At 39.6% G+C, this 20,023-nt stretch overlaps 1 protein-coding gene across 6 annotated transcripts in view; it reads right to left on the bottom strand.

Moving 5' to 3' along the window:
* fndc3a (fibronectin type III domain containing 3A) overlaps positions 1-20,023 on the bottom strand; it is a 95,419-nt gene that overhangs the window by 48,250 nt on the left and 27,146 nt on the right. For 2 of the 6 annotated variants that reach the window (XM_077207726.1, XM_077207721.1), the window contains exons 1-2: positions 13,404-13,657; positions 9,536-9,611 (exon numbers count right to left, since the gene is read on the bottom strand). In XM_077207726.1, the coding sequence (XP_077063841.1) occupies positions 9,536-9,611; positions 13,404-13,523 (196 nt within the window). In that variant the 5' untranslated portion in view covers positions 13,524-13,657. Of the gene's footprint in view, positions 1-9,535; positions 9,612-13,403; positions 13,658-13,946; positions 14,421-20,023 lie in introns of those variants that run through there. The other 4 variants (XM_077207722.1, XM_077207720.1, XM_077207723.1 and 1 more) reach the window with 3 other exon arrangements.

A 20,023-nucleotide genomic window follows, 5' to 3' on the forward strand; every position in this document is an offset into this window, starting at 1 on the left:
AACAAAAAGTCATGACTGAAGTCTAAATTGACAAAATAATGGCATACAATGGAGAATGCATCCTGAGATTAGTAATTTAGTATTAAAATAAAGGTGCTCTATTATCTAGGGTATATCATAGTCCATCAACAAAGTTCTGGCATGACCATGGCACTCTTGTAATGGCAAAATTGAAATTATGAGATACTAAGTCACAATTATGAATTAAAAAGGGTTATGACTTAAGTAGAAATTGACAAAAGTTGTTTGTGGCATAACTGAAATTATGAGATACCAAGTAACAATTATGAAATAAAATGGTTACAATTCGAAATTGACAAAAATGTTAGTTAAATTATGAGATAAAAAGCCACAAATCTTATTTCATAATATGACTTAGTACGGCAATTTTGACTTCTCATAATTATGAAAAATCATAATACTAAGATTAAAAAGATCACATTTGGATATACTGTAATAACTCGGCATGTTTAGATACACAGCGTCTTAATTGTTGTATTTTTTTCATAAATTTAAGTTTACAAGTCAAAAGTACGACTTTTATTATGATTTACCAAAGCATGATTGGGCTGACTGGACTGAAGATATCTGTGATATTTTAACCTGTGGTATTGATAAGAAATTAATAATTGCTATTACTAATGCTCAATACTTAAGTATTAAACTTTTTTAGTTTATCCTACAGCGAAGAATGATTTCTTAAAAAAAATATGATATTACGAAATCGCAAAAAGCATGGTATTATAGTATTAACAAGCCAAACAAATAAAAATTAAAAAAGAGTCAGTCATAAAAAGGTAGGTTTTATAGTTGTTCATATAATTTGGAGAGCAAATGTTTAAAAAAAAACAGTTGATTAATAGAGAAGTGTCAGCATCTTGGACATACAAGTTGTCTGTATCTTGCTCAGTCTTCAACAAACCAAAATCTGAGCTGCTTTGCCCTGTATCTGACGTCAACGCTGCAGCTTCTACGATGGATATACTCTGATCGGCCAAAACATTGCAAGCAAAAAAAAACAACAAACAAAACAACAAACTAAAAGGCAGGCGATGCACAAGTACACAGTGAGTCAAGTGTGTGATGTCACCTGGAGTATGTGAACTGGCCGTGACTGTCTGCACTTAGATGTCTGAATGTCAGAGTGGAAATAAACCAAGTGCCAGATGTGGCCCATCGCAAAATGCAAGAGCAAGTACTCATGACGAACAGAAGAGGATGAAAGAACATTGAAGTCGTCGAGGGAACAAAAAGTCAACTCACCCCAACAATATTGTTCGAGTGTTGATGGAGAGTCTTGCTCTACGGTTACTAAGATGTTCCGTTTACTGGCAAGAGACAAAAGAGTCCAATTTGATATTTTGCAGCCGGTTGCACAAAACCACTTAAGCTATGAAAACCCTTGGTGATAAACATTTTTATAAACAACATTTTTTTAGCTTAAGTGGTTTTGTAGACCTAGGTCCCGGTGCTTAGATACGGCTCAGGACAAGTCTATAGAAGTCTATATCTTCAGTGCAAGTCTGCAGGAAATCCTTTTCAGACTATTATTTTTTCTAAGAACCTAACTCAGAAATGTGAACAGAGTAGAAAAGAACCCAGTTATTTAAATTTATACTGTTCGTGGCCATCCCAATCACTCTGAGGAAGAAAGACGTTTAACAATATTTATGACTCCAAAGCATGAAAATGGCTACACATATTATAATGCCAAATTAAAGGAAACCTGGATCAATTTGCATTGAATAACCTCCTAAGTTAATTTTGAGGATTTATACTTACAAAAGGCAAACCATTTTTGCCGAAACAAAGTGAGAATGTGACGTACGCGCTGATACGCGCTACAGCTGTACGCGTGAGCCTACTGAACATCTGAACGAACAGCCAAACAGATGCACGCCTGTTCTTCAAGATACAATCAAAAAGGTTACTTCAATAAGCAAATTGTCAAAGGCAATCTGAGACTTGCTTCAAGTTGCCCATATTTGGCTGCTTTGAAAAAAACAATAAAAAAGGAAAGAGGTGGTGAAGGAAACAACTATTACAGGACTAACTGTACATAGCTCAGCTAGTCGGATAGCGGAGGAACGTCAGTAACGTGGAACTCCTGGCCAACATCCTACACAAGTAATGAAAACACAAACAAGAGCATGTAATTCAACGTGAGCGTATTTACAGGCTGACCATCAATGACCACATTTAGGGCGGCAAACGTCAAAGATGCGTCAACGCCAGGATGTTAAAAGTCTGTGTTATTTTTCCCCCTCTGATGTAATTCTCCTCAAACACAGCCAACCCCCGGCAGTCTGGGATGCCTTAAATTAAGTTCTCTGTTCCCCTCACAAGGCTGCTACTTCAAATTAAACAGACAGTAATGAAGCTCCATAATGTGCATATGGTATTCATGTACTTCCAGCTACTGAAAACACATGAATGAACTCAGAAATAGAACAAACAACCATCTGTACCGAAAAAGAAATCAGGAAGAGAGGGACAGACCAGTTCCCTCTGGTTTATCCTGCGGATATTAGCATTACCTCTGGCTCGCTCTAAGGTTAGGGGTTAAAAAAACACACACACACGCTCTTCCCTCGGCTCCCGCAACGGTGAGTCATCACTCCATTCAACGTCACTGACAGACAACAGCTCCCAGTGACAGACCAGTGCAAAGCAGTCTGCCCGCCCGCACGTTACTCTTCCTCATCAACTCCTTCCTCTCAGAGAGGTGAAGCTCGCATCTAAATTTAGCAACTCTTGCCCCCCTTTTTAAAAGAGAAGGGCTTCTTTGTCCCAAAAAGACCTCGGCACGTGTCAACAGGAAGACTGTTGAGACGCACATTCAAAATGCCTAAATTACTGCTATGGCTTATCAGTGGCGCTTGGCTTCTTTCAAAAACAATGTTTAATTCAATAAAGCAAAAAGACAATGTGCATTACAGTGAGAACATTAAGTGACTCCTTCATCAGACGGAATTAGACATTTTTATATACTTTTCGCACCTTTCCGTGCAATTAGAATTATTGCTGATTGGTGCGTTTAAACCTCAAAAACCAATATTCAGAAAAAAAAAACGTTATTTATGAAGCAGACATGAGCGACAACTCAGTCCCAATTCACTGCTTAGAAAAGAGAGACCAGTACATTGTTCAAAAATCGAATTTTCATTTATAGGTGAACTATCCTTGTAAAGACACCATGAAAGAAAATGCACTACACTTTTCAAATGCATGTTATAGAGTGCAATATGAACAATTCTTCCATGAATACATTTTTCTTTTTTGACCTCAAAACCAGGGTTCGAAATTAATACCCGCGAACCCTCCAAATATGGGTAAAAATCAACTGTGGCGGGTAATGCTGTCAAATCACTAGCCAATTTGGCGTGTTATTATGTTTACTTTGCTGGAAAAGTTTGTGCAAGCAAAATCTGCACAGATTTAGCACAAATACTCGTGAGTCATCATGATATATTAAATGCAGCGTATGTGCAGAATCTGGGCATATCTGGCTTACTTGAACATGCCCGTCACTACGCAACAAATAATGGCACGTTTGCATTAAAGCAATTGCGAAGATTCAAAAGCATTTGGTTAACAGAAAAGACATTGCTATTTTCCAACATCCTACATGTTCGCAGTACTGTATTGGTCTGTCCCCCTAAACCATATTTTTGAGGATGGAGAAAGAGAGAGAGAGATAGAGATAGAGATAGAGATAGATAGATAGTTCATATAATAGCCTATATAAGCTGTGACAGTTAATCTGGTTCATTTCTTTTTGGCTAGTAGAAGTTCTGAATGGCTGGTAACTTAATTTAGTAGCCAAATTGGCCGAGTTAATTTCAAACCCTGCATCATTTAATCAAAATGTCACAACTTGATCATGGGGCGAGAAAAAATATTTTCTTTGCCAGAAATTCTGCCAGATGCCAGATTTCTCCAATCATTTAGTCAGTTTAAACAACACCCCTCCAAAATCGACTGCAAGCTAAAACTCCCACATTTCAAACAGCAGTCAACAACCGTTGAATAGAACCAAGGCCTCGCACTACATTATTTCAATAAACCATTACAATTGAATGCACGTCACAATATGAAAAGAGAAAATATGTCACTACTTAGACTTCATAGCAACTTTAAGGGGTTTCTACCTCAGTCACATCGTGCTGGGCAGCACCGCCCACAAAGAGCATATTTAGCTTAAGTTATCTTTCCACTTATGTTGAACATATCTTCAAATGGATTAGGTGATCACCTGACTCTGTGTTGCTTCCCGATAAGAGACAAGCTATCAAAGTGCTAGCCGTAACTGTAAAAGAAAAAAAAAATATGCCCTTAGGTTTTCAGAACAAATTGGTTACCACATCCATTTGGGTTTTCAGTCAAACGCTAATGCCGGATGATAACATCAATCTTATTTCAATGCAGCTGACTGCTTCACAAGTTCAAATCCTTGCCAAGCTAATCAGGCAAGCTAGGGATGGAACAATCAGGCTTACCGCATACAATGGGCTGGATGCTATTGTTTTTCTAATCAATAGCTTCCCAAGGCACAGTAATCTTTCAATTACAGTCACACTCCACTTCTTCCTATTGCAGCAACTGCCAATCAGGGAGGTTTGGCAGTTCGTAGCCTGTTCGCACCGTCCCACACAATGGCTGTAGAAAAAAAAAAGAGCTCTTCGTAAACTGAGAGACGTCTCATTGCAACCCTGCCGAGACCCACCGAGCACTAGCTGACTGTTGTGACTGAGCTTCCAACACATATGGCAATTATACCCAACACTGGATGGCTCTTTTAGTGAATGAGGATGTGTTGGAGGATGACTAGGAGTTATGATGCAATCGTGTGGAAAGTGAGTTCAGTGGGGGTATTACAGTGTAGGTCAGTAAAACAAAGTATTTGAAAAGAACAGACAGCATTTTGGCGCTGTTCCACTGCATGGTACGGTACGGCTCGGCAAGGCTCACTTTGTGGCGCTTTTCCACTGCATGGTACGGTACGGCTCGCTTCGGCTCACTTTAAATAGTACCACCTCTGTTGAGGCTCCAAGCGTACCGATACTAAAATGTGATGTGAAAACACTGCAGATCACTGATTGGTCAGACAGAATTGTCACTACCAGCGTCATTGTATTTGCGAGACATCAAACCCGCTAGATTTAAATAGCCAGTAACAGCCACCGCTGTAGCACCTGTTTTAAAACTACTTGCTTGACTTGCCTGAAGAAAAAAGAAAAAAACTTTTGAAAAAGAAATGGCTGAATCGTGGTCAGTGGACGAAGTGCAGACGTTCCTCTCGTTGGTTGCAGAGGAGCGGATAAACTATAACGATCAGTCATAATCCCACCCACTTTGAAGTGGTACTAACTGCAGTGAAAAAGCAACCGAGCTAAAGCAAACCGAGCCGTGCCGCGCCGAGTCGTACCACGCAGTGGAAAAGCTAGGGATGCACCGATCCGATACTCAGCATCGGTATCGGCTCCGGTACTGCCATTTTTGCCGGATTGGGTATCGATCAGACGAGGCCGATCCAAATCTCGATATTGTGCGTATACTATTCTGTGTTATTGTTAAGCCCCACAAAAGCACCAAAAACAATATAAAGCACCATAAAGTTTTCGTGCACTGCATTACAAGTGTTCTGAAGTCATTATAGTATAATGTGAGATAGAAATTAACATTTAAGTAATTAAATTCAAGATCACGTAAACTTTTCCCTCCGCGGCGGCTGTCAATCATTCTTCATTCAGTATTCGCTCTGTGACTCCATGTTGCTTCAAGCGCATCATTCTGCGCTCGGGATGCGCATAAGCGCTTTGTGCCGCACTGTATTTGCAGCCTTTCATATCATAACACAGTGACGCAATGAAAGATTATTAATGGCCTTTCTTGTTCTGTTCTATCTATCATATGTTGCAGGCTCATTAAACAGGTGTGCTATACATTAAAAACATGTCTCAATTGTATAGTAGCCTATCTATATATAAAATAATTTATCTTTTTGATTTTTGTTAACTTGTTTTTCATGAATGTATTTTACAATACAAAGAGCAATGTGTAACGTTTTACCAGATTTAGTGTTACACTTATTTGCTCTTATTTGTTTTTTTCACTAGATTTTATACAATTATTGTGGACTTGTGATTTTTCTAGACTAAATTTTACTGCTGAATTATCCACTAATCTAGTTTATAAAAGCTTTTTTGCCATAGATTATTATCATATATTTTTTGGATTTGTTTTTCTTTATAATGAAGTTGTCTGTATTAAGTAGATTGTGTTTAACACACAAAAGAGTGATTATCAGTTCAACACACAGAGAGTTATATAAATTCTCCTTAATTTAGAAAAAAACTGTGTTGGTATCGGATCGGCATCGGTCGATACTCAGAATTTTTGGTATCGGATCGGATCGATTCTGAAAAAAGTGGTATCGGTGCATCCCTAGGAAAAGCGAAGCGAGCCGAACCGCGCCGAACCGTACAGAGCCATACCGATCCGTACCATGCAGTGTAAAAGCGAAGCGAGCCGAACCGTACAGAGCCATACCGATCCGACCATGCAGTGTAAAAGCGAAGCGAGCCGAACTGTGCCGCTCCGAGCCGAACCGTACTGAGCCGTACCATGCAGTGGAAAAGCGCCATTTTAGCACCTAATCCAAGCGAGGAAGTTCTTTGTCTGTCCTCGCTGAAAGCAAAATGTTGAGATTTGACTGTGGCAAAGAGCTAACCAGCAAAATAAATAATACAAAATGTTGATTTATTGCTTGATATGACGCCAACAAAATAAAAAAGAAATCAAAACTTGTCAATGTATGACGTTACTGACTGTCACAACTTGTTACAAAAAAAAAATTCTGTAACTCTAAATACTTACTGCTTGGGGGGAAAATCCAACAGCAAAGTTTTCTGATAAGATAGTAATTAATACATTTTTTATTTAATTAATTAATTTAGGCAGAAAACCAATCTCCTCTTCTGTTGATAGCCATCTTAAGATGGCTTTCCAAGCTCTGCAATGGTCCTCGCACTGTCCGTGTGACGTAATTTATCACCAGGAGGTTCTGCAGATGTCCGTGAACACTGTCCGCATGAAGCCCAATTTTGTGTCCGCACGGATGATGCGCATACAACAGCGCAACATGCAACATGCAACATGCGCACATGCGCTTCTTATCCACTCACGGGCAAAGGAGTATACTTTGAGGATTGCTTGCGTGCCTGACTATTTGCAAAACGAAAGATCGAAAAGTGCACCCGGGCCTTTAAACACTTCTCATTTCAAGTTGGGAAGATTGTTGGTGCGTGTTGCTTTTCCAAACGCACGTTATAAGTAGAGCTGGGTATCGCTCGAAAGTTTGATATCGATACAGATACCTTGACTTGGATACCGGTTCCTGAACAATATTTTTTTCTATAACAATTTTATGAAATCCGTTTTAACAAAATAACATTACATATTACCTAAAAAAAAAGTGGTTTTAATTTCAGTTAGTTTACTTTTTACGGACTCAATGACTCATATAGGCCACTGGGGGGGTTTATGCCTCGCGCTCAAGCATACACAATGCTTGCCGCAAAGCACTGGCAAAAGAACCCTTATGATTATGAATGTGTCAGGAAAAAATAGCAAGGATACATTTTAATTGTTTATTAATAAACTAGTGTTTTCAAAGATGAAGTGGACGTTGCTGACTCGCTTCATCGCAGGATAGTTTAACGCGCACATGCACCTTTCATTTGGATTACATAATCAGTATTTGTTTTTTTATTTGAATTGGTTTGTTTAAAAAGTAGACATTTCAAGCTTTCTATTTGTCTATTTCTCATGTCTTGTGAGGCAAGTATCCTATATGCTGAGTTTCGGTTCATTGCTCCTGTTCTTCTTGCAGTCGGAGGAGGAGCAACTTTCTGCTCATAAGTTTATTCCATGCACTGTCAAGTGCTTAAACAGATGTGTCGCGTTGCCGGTCTTGGCGGTAATTATCTTGCTGCAAAAATTGCATTGCGCACTGTTGGCATTAAGCCTGGAGGAATATAGCCAAATATATGTGTAGGGATGAGTTGCTAACTGAGATTGAGACTGCAAACCGAGTCATTATGAGACACTAAAAACGAATCATGAGCTGTTTTTGTGTAATAGAAAAGTGCTTTACTCTGAAACATGCAGCACATGCATATAATTAATAAAAATCAAAGCCTTGGCGATTTAATCACACAAAGCCATATTGAAATTTCAATTAATCATGTAGATATAGCTTGATTGTTTTTACCTTGTGGAGTGTACGCATAAACTTAATTGCAATCCAATGGTACAGGGCAGTGCATCATGTTAGATTAGATTGAACTTCCTTATTGTGTTGGTCTCAGTTACTTATGTTGCCTCAAATCAACAACTCTCACTGGAAATTAATGACGTCTACACAAATATAGAAACTCGGGGTGCGACTTGGACTAGATTCGCACTTAAGTCGACTTGGACTCGTGAACAAGAGACTTGATTTGAAGACAGAGACTTGTGAAAAAAAAGTCATTTTGGTACAGCATTCCTGATTATATTCTCTCTTTATTACCCCACATGACAGCATGAAACAACATTTTACTTTTCATTCTTAACTCATTCATAACTGCAATATCAAACTGGGCTGCAGCATACACACCAAGCCAACATTATTTTATAAATGCATTACGCATCTTAAGGCACACGTAGCCTATTCATCACAGATTGGAAAAGTGCTGTTGTATAAATGAACAACAACAAACAGTAATAATATAGCCAAGTCTTACCGTGAGATAATCTTTTTCTCATTCAATTTGAAAAGTAATCAATTAATCCAAAGGGGAGCTGTGGTGTTGCACAACTGTCAAGAGGTTTGCTTGCTGTCTATTCTCAATAAGTATACATTTCCATTTGCTTTTCATGTTAAACATGTTCATTATAACTACTAATTAATTAGCTGAAAGAACTATTGCTAAAAGTAGAACAAAAACTTGAGACTTGGACCTCAAAGACTTGAGATGGTCAAAAACTTGAGACTTGACTTGGCCTTTAGCGACTTGTGTGAACATGTCTGCTTCTTGATGCTTTGATGCTTCAAATTGTAAGCAGAGTCGTAAACTGGGACCTAACAAAGTCTTTTTTTATAAGGCCATACCTGGTTTCACTCTATCGAGATTGAAAATTGTAGTAGTTGCATTCCATGTAAATCTAAACACTAGATTAAAAGTGTAAATTACAGCATAGTTTAAACTTTAGAAGGGGCATTTGGAGACACTGAGGATTTGTGTTATTTATGACTGTTTGAAAAAAAAAAAATGGTCCCCAGAAATTATCTGGGAACAGGGACACTCAAATCTCTCAAATCAATTAGGATAACTTAAAGATACTGGAATCAATTACGAAAGAAGTCCCAGAGTGGTAACTACAATCATCTAAACTTGTGATTTGGCTAAATTAAATGCCACCTGTTCGTAGACTTATGTAAATATGGCTTAAATTACACTCAACACAAGAGGAAGTTCTTGAATCTTACCTGTGATACACTGAAACTGACCATCATCTCGCTGGATGGTGAAGGCCTCTCCTGGGTTTACCTGCACCAAGATTACCTGAAGAAGGCAAGAAAGATACTGTTAGAGGAAACCAGGCCATTCAGACCACTTCAAAGCTCAGTACGTAGCTAAATACATTCACTTATTCCGTAAAATTACATAAGCTGCTTGGATGATAGATAACACTGCGCTGAATAAAGATACACTGTATCGATTTGAATGGCCCTACCTGTGAGGGCTCCGTGAATAAAATCTGTACTCATCTTGACCCCATCTAACGCCAGCACAGAGATACACATGGCTCAGTTTTATTCTAGGCTAATATATCTAGCACAAAAGTGGCCATCATTCAGCCAGGCAAAAACAAGCTTTTACTACCATCATTTTCTTGTGTGGCTATACATAACTGACACGCAAATAGATGAAAATGCCTCTGAGTGCAGCAGAAAGAGGAAACACTGTTTACTGACATGACGAAAAGGCTCTGATACCCAGAAAAAGGAGAGGAAAAACAGGAATATATATATATATATACACATATATTTTTTTTTAACCACTAGTTTTACGTTCAATGACTGCGGCTTAGAGTAATCTGAATCATGAAACAGCACAACCAATTTCATTCAAAGTTTTACCCACTCAAACCCACTCATATTTCACAATATTCCATAACACTCTAGACAGTTATTGACAATAAAACGATAAAAATGGCAAAATAAAGACAGCAAGAAGAGTAATATAGGGACCCAAACACAACATGCTGATGGGCTCTTTGTACATAAAAAAAACAAAAAACATTACAACCTCCATAAACATACCAACAACCTTAAAGCCGTATGCCAGCAACCACTCAAAACACCTTAAGGTGAATCCCCTAGGGGTGTAACAATACATAAAATATCGCAATATGCTCAAAAATGCGATCTGAATCATTGATGTAAACGATATCCGCGATAGAGTTAGTTTTATCCAAGGCTCAGCTTACTGCATTTATAAGGTATAATTCACCAAGAAAATGTAAATTTTTTTCATCATGTACTCACCCTTAAGTCATTTCAAACCTATACGATTTTCGTTCAACTTCCAAACACAAATGAAGACGTTTTTATGCAACCGAGAGCTTCAGTGCCTCCATTTAAAGTCCAAAGTCAATTTACAGTTTGGGAACAGTCATTTTGACATGCTTTCTTGCGATTAAAATGATTGCATTGATCATCTGAAGCGCATGCGCTGGAACGGCACTCCTCAAAGTGAAAGCGCAAACAATTTAAATCACCATATTACATTTAGTTTTAGTAGTAGACGAAGCAGTTATTCAAAGAATTTTAGAGGGTTTATTCTTCTATGTAAAGTGCATTAATAGCGGGCCGGGTGATTATATGCACCAGGAGAGTATGTGCGCGTTACGGCTGTGAAACAATTAACTGCGTTTAATTGAATCCAAAACAAAATTAATGTTTACATAATATATGTGTGTGTACAGTGTATAATTATTTAGATATAAATACACACACATGCATGTTTAAGCACATATTTAAGAAAAATTTGTTATTTATTGATAAAATATTTGTATTTATATATAATATAAATTATAAATATATATAGGCTACACAGTATATACATGCAAATATTTCTTAAATATATACGTATGCATGTGTGCGTGTTAATATATTTAATAATAATGATAATAATAATAATAAAGTAATAATAATTTAGATTGTTTATTTTGGCTTAATATATCGGGACAGTATCATATTGTGAGTTCAGCATCCTGATTTGTATCGAATCGTGACATGAGTGTATCGTTAAATACATCGTTAAATTGTTTATTTCAAGCAATTAAATAACAGGAGTGTACTTTTGCGTTTAAAAAACACGAGGTGTAGTGGAATGGAAAAAAAAGCCCCACAACGTTTTTTTTTTTTTCAAAGATGTCCATCTAGAGGTTGTTTACATTTAAAAAACACAGGAAAAGCAGCACAGAATATGTGTTCTGTGTGAACGGCTTGGTTACGGCTTTGACGCATTAAGCTTCTCTATTTCTGCAATGTTTTAAATGAACAACACACAGTGCCACATCTAGTGGGTTCAACTGGATAGGCTAACAAAAACGCAACAATAACTCTTACATCATCGCATCTCATCTGCCACTATTAAGGCTGCCTTCGCACACCAAAAATTTTCCATGCGCCGTTTTTTAATTTAATTTTAGCCAACAAATATTCAAAATTTTTATTTAATTTGACAGCCCTAGTGAGTAACATTGACCAAAGTCTTCTCTCTTATCATCTGTCACTCCCAAAAGATGCTCATCATTTGCCTAAAGATAAAACTCAAACTAGCTGGACAAGTCCACATCTGGTCGGCAGAGGTTGCTATTGTTCGTGTCACCAGAAGTCCCCCGCTCTCACTGAAAATCAATAATATTAGTGTCGCTGGAAGTCTCTGCATAGGTGGACGGGGTTTTAGCGATTAGAAAACAACCTCCTGGCAAACACTCCAACCACATGGCAGTGAATTCTGGGCAAGCACCACTTCAGAAAAGTGCTTATTCAGTCAATAATGAGCTCCAAATATGTGCTCTAAATTGCTCCTTGGTAATATGTCTGCCAAGTAATTAAATGTGAAAGCAACCAAACCAAGTAAGTTCAGAAAACTTCTGCACAAATTTATAACTCAGTCTTATATAAAAAAAAACAATTATAATTCTGTAAATGATAGCCCTCTACAGTACCACATAAGAAAGAAGGGCAAGGCAGGACTCCACCGTTCAATAGACCTGGTGCAAATCGACACATTAGATCACTCAAGGATGAATGATGATAAAGTGGAGAGGACAACATCACTGGCTGTGACGTCCAAACCCACGTCACTTGCATGGGTCTGAAACGAGATGGAGAGGTTGGTTCAGTGCTCATCAGAGTACCACTTGTTCCATGAAAATCGCTCTGAGTCAGTCTTCCATTGAGCCTTTGTTAAGGCACTATTGATGACACATCTGTCTCAGAGACGAGCAGGAACACTGATCTATTTCAGTAGAGCAGGGGTCCTGATCTGAAAGCCTCCAGCAGGAAGTCATTTGACTGACTGATTTTAAAACATATGCCACCCAGTTCAGCTCTCTGCAGTCCTTCACTAAAAGGCTCAATGCCTTCCTCATGAGAGGATATGGAACGGGGTTGAGTCACATCAAAAGGTGCGGATGAACTGCGATAAATGCCATGTCGTGACCGAGAAATGCATTTTGCTATCGGTCAACAGGTAAAATAAACCAGGAGAGCTCAGAATCCTAAAAATGTCATTAAGACATTCGAAAACAGTCAAAACAACATTGACGAAAGCAGAAAGAAAAAAGACAAATGTCCTTTTAGATAATAACACACTTTAAAAAAAAATACTGGCATACAGATTATTAAAGAGTTTGAGCATTTTGTTTCTCCAGCTTCAGTTTTAAGCATGCGTACGTGTTCTCAAAAGAGTTGAACTCTGGAGCAAAAACATTGCAAATAACACGTCATGCCAAGAACAACAGGAACATGTGGCTCTCGCCTCAGCTGAGGGTTAAGAACTGACAGTCCTTCCGGAGGTAAAAAAAAAAAAGAAAAGAAAAAAGAAAACAGCTGAACGAAAGGACAATCTTTTGTTTATCTCATTCTCATCTAAAAGCCAACAGCATCAGTCAAGAATGACGGGGGGGAAGTATACAAGAAGGGAATATTTATCTACTTAATAGATACAAACACAAATGAATTCCAGCCTCATAGCCTAACCTTAAAATAAGCACAGCATTGCCCCTAACAGTGTGCGTTTCAAAGAAAATAAATGTGTCAGCGCAGGCAATTTATTTACCTCAGACTTGGGGTGGAAGTCACAATTATAGCGCCTGAACTCCCACGGCTTGGGGCTCCAACTGCGGGTCTCCCCTAACACAGCCATCCTCTGTACTTCCGTCTCACTCTCTGTTCCCATTCATAAGTGCCACCGAGACACACCAGCTAACCCTCGACTGCTGCGCACACACACACAGGAGTGTGTTCTCGATCGACCACATGCGCAGCAGAGAAGAGCGATGCATGAGCAACAGCACACGCAATGATGGGGGTGGCTGAGGGAGGTCTTATTGAATTAGGTTCAAGCAGCTACATGCTGTTGCGTTCACGTGTGTATGCGAGCCAGAGCTCGCAATTACTCCTTGCTCACTCCTTTGTTCTGCAACACAGCTGTTTATCCCCCCCCCCCCACACACACACACACACACACACCCCACCCCACTCTCTGTTACAAGTCTCATATACTGCATTGACACATTCTCCAGGTCTCTTTCCTTTGCCAACATGCAGTTTTACACAAAGCAACGTGTGTTGTGTGAGAAAAGACTGAATCTTCACTTACTGTAGCCCGCATCTCCCTCTCATCCAGCCACAGCTGCTTCAACAGGCTGGCCGATATTTTAAGGTATCTGGATCTGGTACCCTCCTGGGGGTCCGAGCCACCCTTCTCCGGCTTCACCCGGTGCTCATGAGATTGGAAGGGCTGCGCGGTGTGTTCGACACATGGGGGCCTGCGTGAACTCTTCACCCTCTTAAGCAAAGCGAGAGGAAGGGATATAAGTCTCGCCTAAGTGCGCTAGCTGGAAGCCGTTCACAAGATAACAGGAGCGAAGCCCATGTTTGTGCTCTCCCTTTCTCTTTTTTTTAATCTCTCCTCCTCTCTCTGCAGTAGATGGATGACTCTCCCTCTTCTCTCTCTTTCTGGCTCCAACTCTGCCTCGCCACCACCGCCAGTCTCCACGGCAACCCCTTCAACAAATAAGCCCTGGCGATGTCCGCAGCGCGCCACCAATGAGGAGGACAGCTAATCGCCTGTGTTACACTCGCAAGGGGAGGAGGACCACGAAAAGGAGCGAGGGAGGAAGGCCACGGGCGAGTGGATACAATGGCTCTTTCCACCGAGGGTTTGCAATTCTCACCTTTCCCTCTGTGCCTTACCGGCATTGACTCGTGACTGTTCTTTGGTGAGTGAGTGTGTGTGTGTGTGTGTGTGAAAGCGAGTGAATATGGATGTCATTCAGACTTTACAACCCACCTTCAGGTAGTGCCAAGTACTGGACTGGCATGGATCCAGCCATTAAAAACAAGGATGGGGGTCCTCAAGTTATCCTTGACTTTGTTTTGCGTTTTGCTTTGGTGACAATAGTGACACCGAGCGACACGCACTCATTCACAGACAGTCACTCACGCATGTCCCCCCCCCCCCCCTCCTCATATCCGTCTTCTTTCTACTCTCCATTCACCGAGCGACGCTGCTTCTATTAATACCATGATCGATGTGAACGGATATGAAGTTCAGGTAGTGTAACAGCTTCTTTCGCACCTCAGCCCTCACCTCTATTACAGCAGTGTGTGTTGGTCCTCTTGCTGCAATAGACCGTGTGGAAAAGAGAGGTGTGAAAGTAGATGCATGAATAGAAATGACACCCATGGATAATATGAACCTACCCATTTTTCTTTGAAAATTGTGAATTAAGCCCATCCTTGATGATACTCGACACAGAAGGAAAGAGAAAAGAAGAATCAAGTTTCTTTGACATTTCTCAGACTACAGAAAACCATTTTTCTCAGGCTATAAAAACTTCCTCTTAAGAGGGGAATGCCCGAAGGCAGAATGTTCTCATATACTTTACCTCTGCATTACAGTCAAATCCAGACTAATCAAACAAGACATTTGTTTTCCTTAAAGCCGTAAGAAAGAGTACATTGGTTGGTTTTCTGAATGACTAGTTAGTTAAGGATACCATTTAAAATTAAACCGGTTTAGTGTCATGTTCGGCAGACTCCGGTCAGACATATGACGTCCCTTAGAAACATTAGCCCTTTAATTGGGTAACAAAAAATCCAACAAATAAATATACCTTATAACCAGGATTGGGAAAAATAAATGTTCATACCAGAATCAGTATTATAACGTTTCTGTTCATGCGTTCCTTCTGTAACATTAACGTTCCCAAAATCCTTTGATTACAAAAAAATACAGGTTAGTAATGTTGTTGGTTTTTTTGGGGGGTTTTTTTGCCTTTACTAATAATAAGTATAGCATTTTCTTTAAAAAAAACATGAAGAAAGTCTTAAGGCCCGTTCACACCAAGCACGATAACTATAAGGATAACAATAAAGATAACTATATATGCGTCCGGACCAACGACCGATAACGGTCTTTTTATTCTAAGCACGCGCGCGCCCGCGCTGCGGTTTCAAAGTAGCAAAAATGGATGACCTGCTGCTGCTTTACGATACAAAAAAATATCATAAGAAAAACAGGCGCTTTTGGGTACACGATATCCTTAAAAGACGAGAGGAGTTGGGAGACAGGTTCATTCAGAAAAACGTACTACAATAGCTTTAATGATATTGACTGATGTTATAGATTAGGCCTACATTTTATTATAATTTTTGTTTACAACATGTCATTGAATATGTTTTTGCTGTTCTTATTGCCTTTACACATCTTTGCCTGCAGATGTCCTCAGCCAACATGCTATGTCCCGAGCGCATCTAAACAGTGAATCTAGCAAGTCTAGTGTAATCGATCTAATCTAACAGTGAATTTAGCTGACGAAGTCAATGATGGAATAAAAACATCGCCTCGATCGTCAACACCTGTATACAACGCCTTTTTCACTGCAACTTCAGCAATGTTGTTAAAACTAGCGCTGGATAGCCTACCTGAGGTAATTTTGTTGCACTATGCTAAACTGCATAATATATCTCATCGTTTATACTTCTCACTGTTTATTCCCAGGATACGACCGATTGCTTTCCATATATCCATCTTTTTTAACGTATCCTTGAAAAGGGGGGTTGACTTGTCAAACAGTGGATGATTTTTTGTACCTCGACGATTAACTTCTCTGTAATGGCATCTGCCATTTTAAATGCGCGAGACCTTTAAATTAGAATGGATTCTTATTAGCTGTCAGTGTTTTATCGTTCGACAGCAGGAAAAAAATCGTTCTGAAAGTGATCCCAACGATATCGTTCCTCATATCTTTATCGTTATAGTTGTGGTGTGAACTCTGTTATTCTTTAATATGGAGAACGATTTTTAGAATTATATCTTTATCGTTATCTTTATAGTTATCGTGCTTGGTGTGAACGGGCCTTTAGTCTGGTATTTGCTGTCTAGTAATATCCAACACAGCATCATCTTTTATAATACACGATTTTGACCAAATGTATTAAACCACAGGAAAATCTGCCAGTTAAATGGTTTAAAGTAATTTTAGCCCACACTCAGTTGTCATGTTGGACATTTGAGGAGGCCGTACTATTTTAATTCATGATTGTTTGACTGCCAAATAAGAATAATAAACAGAACGATAAAATAACGTTATTAATCGGTTAATGGCAATTTCAAATAAGCATTTCTGTTCAGAACGATTAAACGGTTTTGTTTACATTCTTGGATTTCAGGTTCAGAGCCCTGCTAATAACAAAGCTTAAAACCCATCACAGTCCTCACAATAGCTGTGTTTCCATTACCCTTCAAATTGCACAAATTGAAAATACGCCAAATGGAAACACGTTCATTTTGCGTTTATTATATCGCAAAAAAGTTTGCAAGTTCACATGAGGTGGTTTTTCAGGCAATTAAAAAAAATTAATATTTCGTAAAAAACAAAAAACGGCAATGGAAACCATTTACAGGTCACCTGATGTAGATAGCGTGGTATGTTTGGACAGAAGACAAGACAGAGTTCTTCATTAAACTCATAAAAGACAAACGTATTATGGGAACACTGGATTCTAAACAACAAGGAAAAGCCACAATTTTTGAAGACCTTGAAGCAGATATGAGGGAGAAACACTTCATATGTGCCGCTCCCAAGTATAAGGGGATTTCCTTGCCTTTAATGCTTGGATAACGCGCATACGTCTCCTTCGATTAAAAATAATGGCTTGTGAGGTGGCTGGGATATACGTAAACCTACCAACATCCATTACTAGATTTTTGTAATGACTTATCGCAAGAGGAAAAAATTGTGTTTTAGTTGCATAACATCGGTTAATGGAAACGCTGTCATTTAGAAAACATCACAAAAGTTTTGCGCAAATCTATAATGGAAACGGGGCTAATGACAAAAACATAGCTCAGTGAAGGGGATTTGATGCTCAACAGTAATAATCTTTAAATAGATTGTTGATGACGGTGAATTTACTATAATGCTATGGGGTCACGACGATGCTGCTATATTTGCATTGTAAAGTTGTCATGATGCACGGTTGCTTCCACAGTCAGCTTGGTAAAACCCTCTTCACAGTCCACACCTAAATTAACCTATATTAAAATATGAAATTATATAAATCATCCGGAATTATCCAAATACAGCTCTATGAGGCGTTCATCTACTTATTTTGTCTCTATACATATTCAAACTGGCAGCCAAATTTCTTTAATATGTTCAGACTATAAATTGAGGCAGTAAAATGTCAGAGATAAGAGATGTAGGATCCAGGTGGTTGAGTGACAATGATTTGTGCGAGCAAAGATTAGAGAGGGGAACATTGTTGCTCTAATGCGTCACGGCCAGGCTGAACTTGCCGGGTTTAGGCACAAGGCCATCAGGAGGGGGGGGGAAGCGAGAGTGATTAGCAAACACAGCTACAGTGGTTAGCGCTGGCTTTATTACCCTGGAGATGGGCCAGTGGTGCCGTTGCGTTCACGGCTGTTAGCAACTGACGTCTGTGCTTCTCCGATGAGTCAGGGGCTCAGGTTCCTCACTATTTGTTCCTCTTTAATTGTTTACCGTGTGACAACGTGGCACTGTAGCTGGGCTGACATGAAACAGAAATATGTGACATCGAAGAGGAGCCTCTGGAAGACGATGCCATGCAGAGATAAGCAAGAACCATGAAAACATAGGCTCACTTCATGGCATAATCTCAAACCTTTTTTTCCAGTGGTTTCCATCTTTTCTATGGTTTAGATGGCACAGAATATAGCTCAATAATCTGAAACTGCTGTGTTTCCTCTGTTCTTAGCATTAGTACAACTGCAGCTAATGCCAAGCTAACTGAATTGTGTCAAAAACAGACATACATAGGCCTCTGGCACTTTGCGTTACTGTTGCAAAGCAAGAGACCTCAGCAAGCCCTGGCAGAAGAGCTTCACAGTGAGACTGTGGGAAGTATTGATTTACCAAGCAAAGAGCCTCAAGGCATCGTGCCTTTGGTAAGAGTGGGTGATGCTGTTGTTGGTTTTTGCAATAGTGGTCATTTCTGCCCCCTCCTCCCTTGACTTGCTCTCTTCAAGCCTGATGTGCCACGCAGAGGCTACCGCTAAATATTTTTAGCTTACATAAAGGTGTTAGCGGGGAAAATGATGGTAAGTCATTGTTCAGTGCATTTGAAGTGTAAATACAGGTGGTTATCTATAGGGAAATCTATTTGAAGAGACCGCTTTATAATAAAACCAGTAAATAAAGATTTGGATAAAAGTGTCAACTAAAAGAATAAATGTAATAAAGAACAATAAAGCACTTATGAGTAGCAAAATAAAATTGCAAAAGTGTGACAAGATACTGATCTTTGACAGTCAACCTGAGGCGCATTCAATGTGTGCAAAGTGCGACCTTAACCTGTGACGAATCGAATATGTGCCCCCAATCCAAAGCCTGCTAACATCAAAGCTGGACTAATTTGGACTAATCAAAGCTCTGCAATTTGTATTCCATGACAAACATTGCATTGTAGGGAGCCATTGTGTGAAAGCAACCTCACCCTTTTTCCATGATGGTGCTGACAAGAGTGAGAATTCAGCTCCACAACAGTGAATGGGAAACGGTTACTTGAGATGACTGTCAGCTCTACAAAGAATTGTCCATTTTCTCTTCTATTAGGTGATAAGTGAGACACCCACAAGAAAGAGGGAGAGAGACAAAGACTGAAACTCATTGCTATGGAAACATTGCTTAGTTCACCAATGAGCACAGGGAGGAGTAACATGTGTGTGTGTGGGGGGGGGGGAGTGGGGACAAAGGGAAAGATTAATGTTTGGTTCAGCCATTTTATGGTTTCAGAGGGCACGGCTCGATGAATGACCGTAACTCAGGCACTGCGTGGTATCACGGGCTCGACACGTGAATCCACCCCCAGCTCTGGCCTTAGGCCCAGCGGCGCGTCCCCTGTCCACCTCCTCACGTCAGGATGGCGTTAAGCAGAGCAGGAGGGTGAGGAGGTATTCACTTTCATTTCACCCAACTGACTCACTCGATAAAAAGAGCCTCATTATCCACATCATGTGGGGGTAATTTCTTTGTGTGCTTAAAAGCCATTTAATGAAGCAGAGTAATGCATTCCTAAACAAAATGGAGTTCAGGGTTGAGTAAAGCAAACTACCTCACAATAGGGAAGTGCACATCAACTAATTTGACAGTAGTTTAAACAAAAGTTTTGTAACCCACAAGTCGACTA

This window comes from Siphateles boraxobius, unplaced genomic scaffold (assembly GCF_051911475.1).
Source record: "Siphateles boraxobius isolate OS27281-9 unplaced genomic scaffold, OSU_SipBor_1 6, whole genome shotgun sequence".
Lineage (NCBI taxonomy): Eukaryota > Metazoa > Chordata > Actinopteri > Cypriniformes > Leuciscidae > Siphateles > Siphateles boraxobius.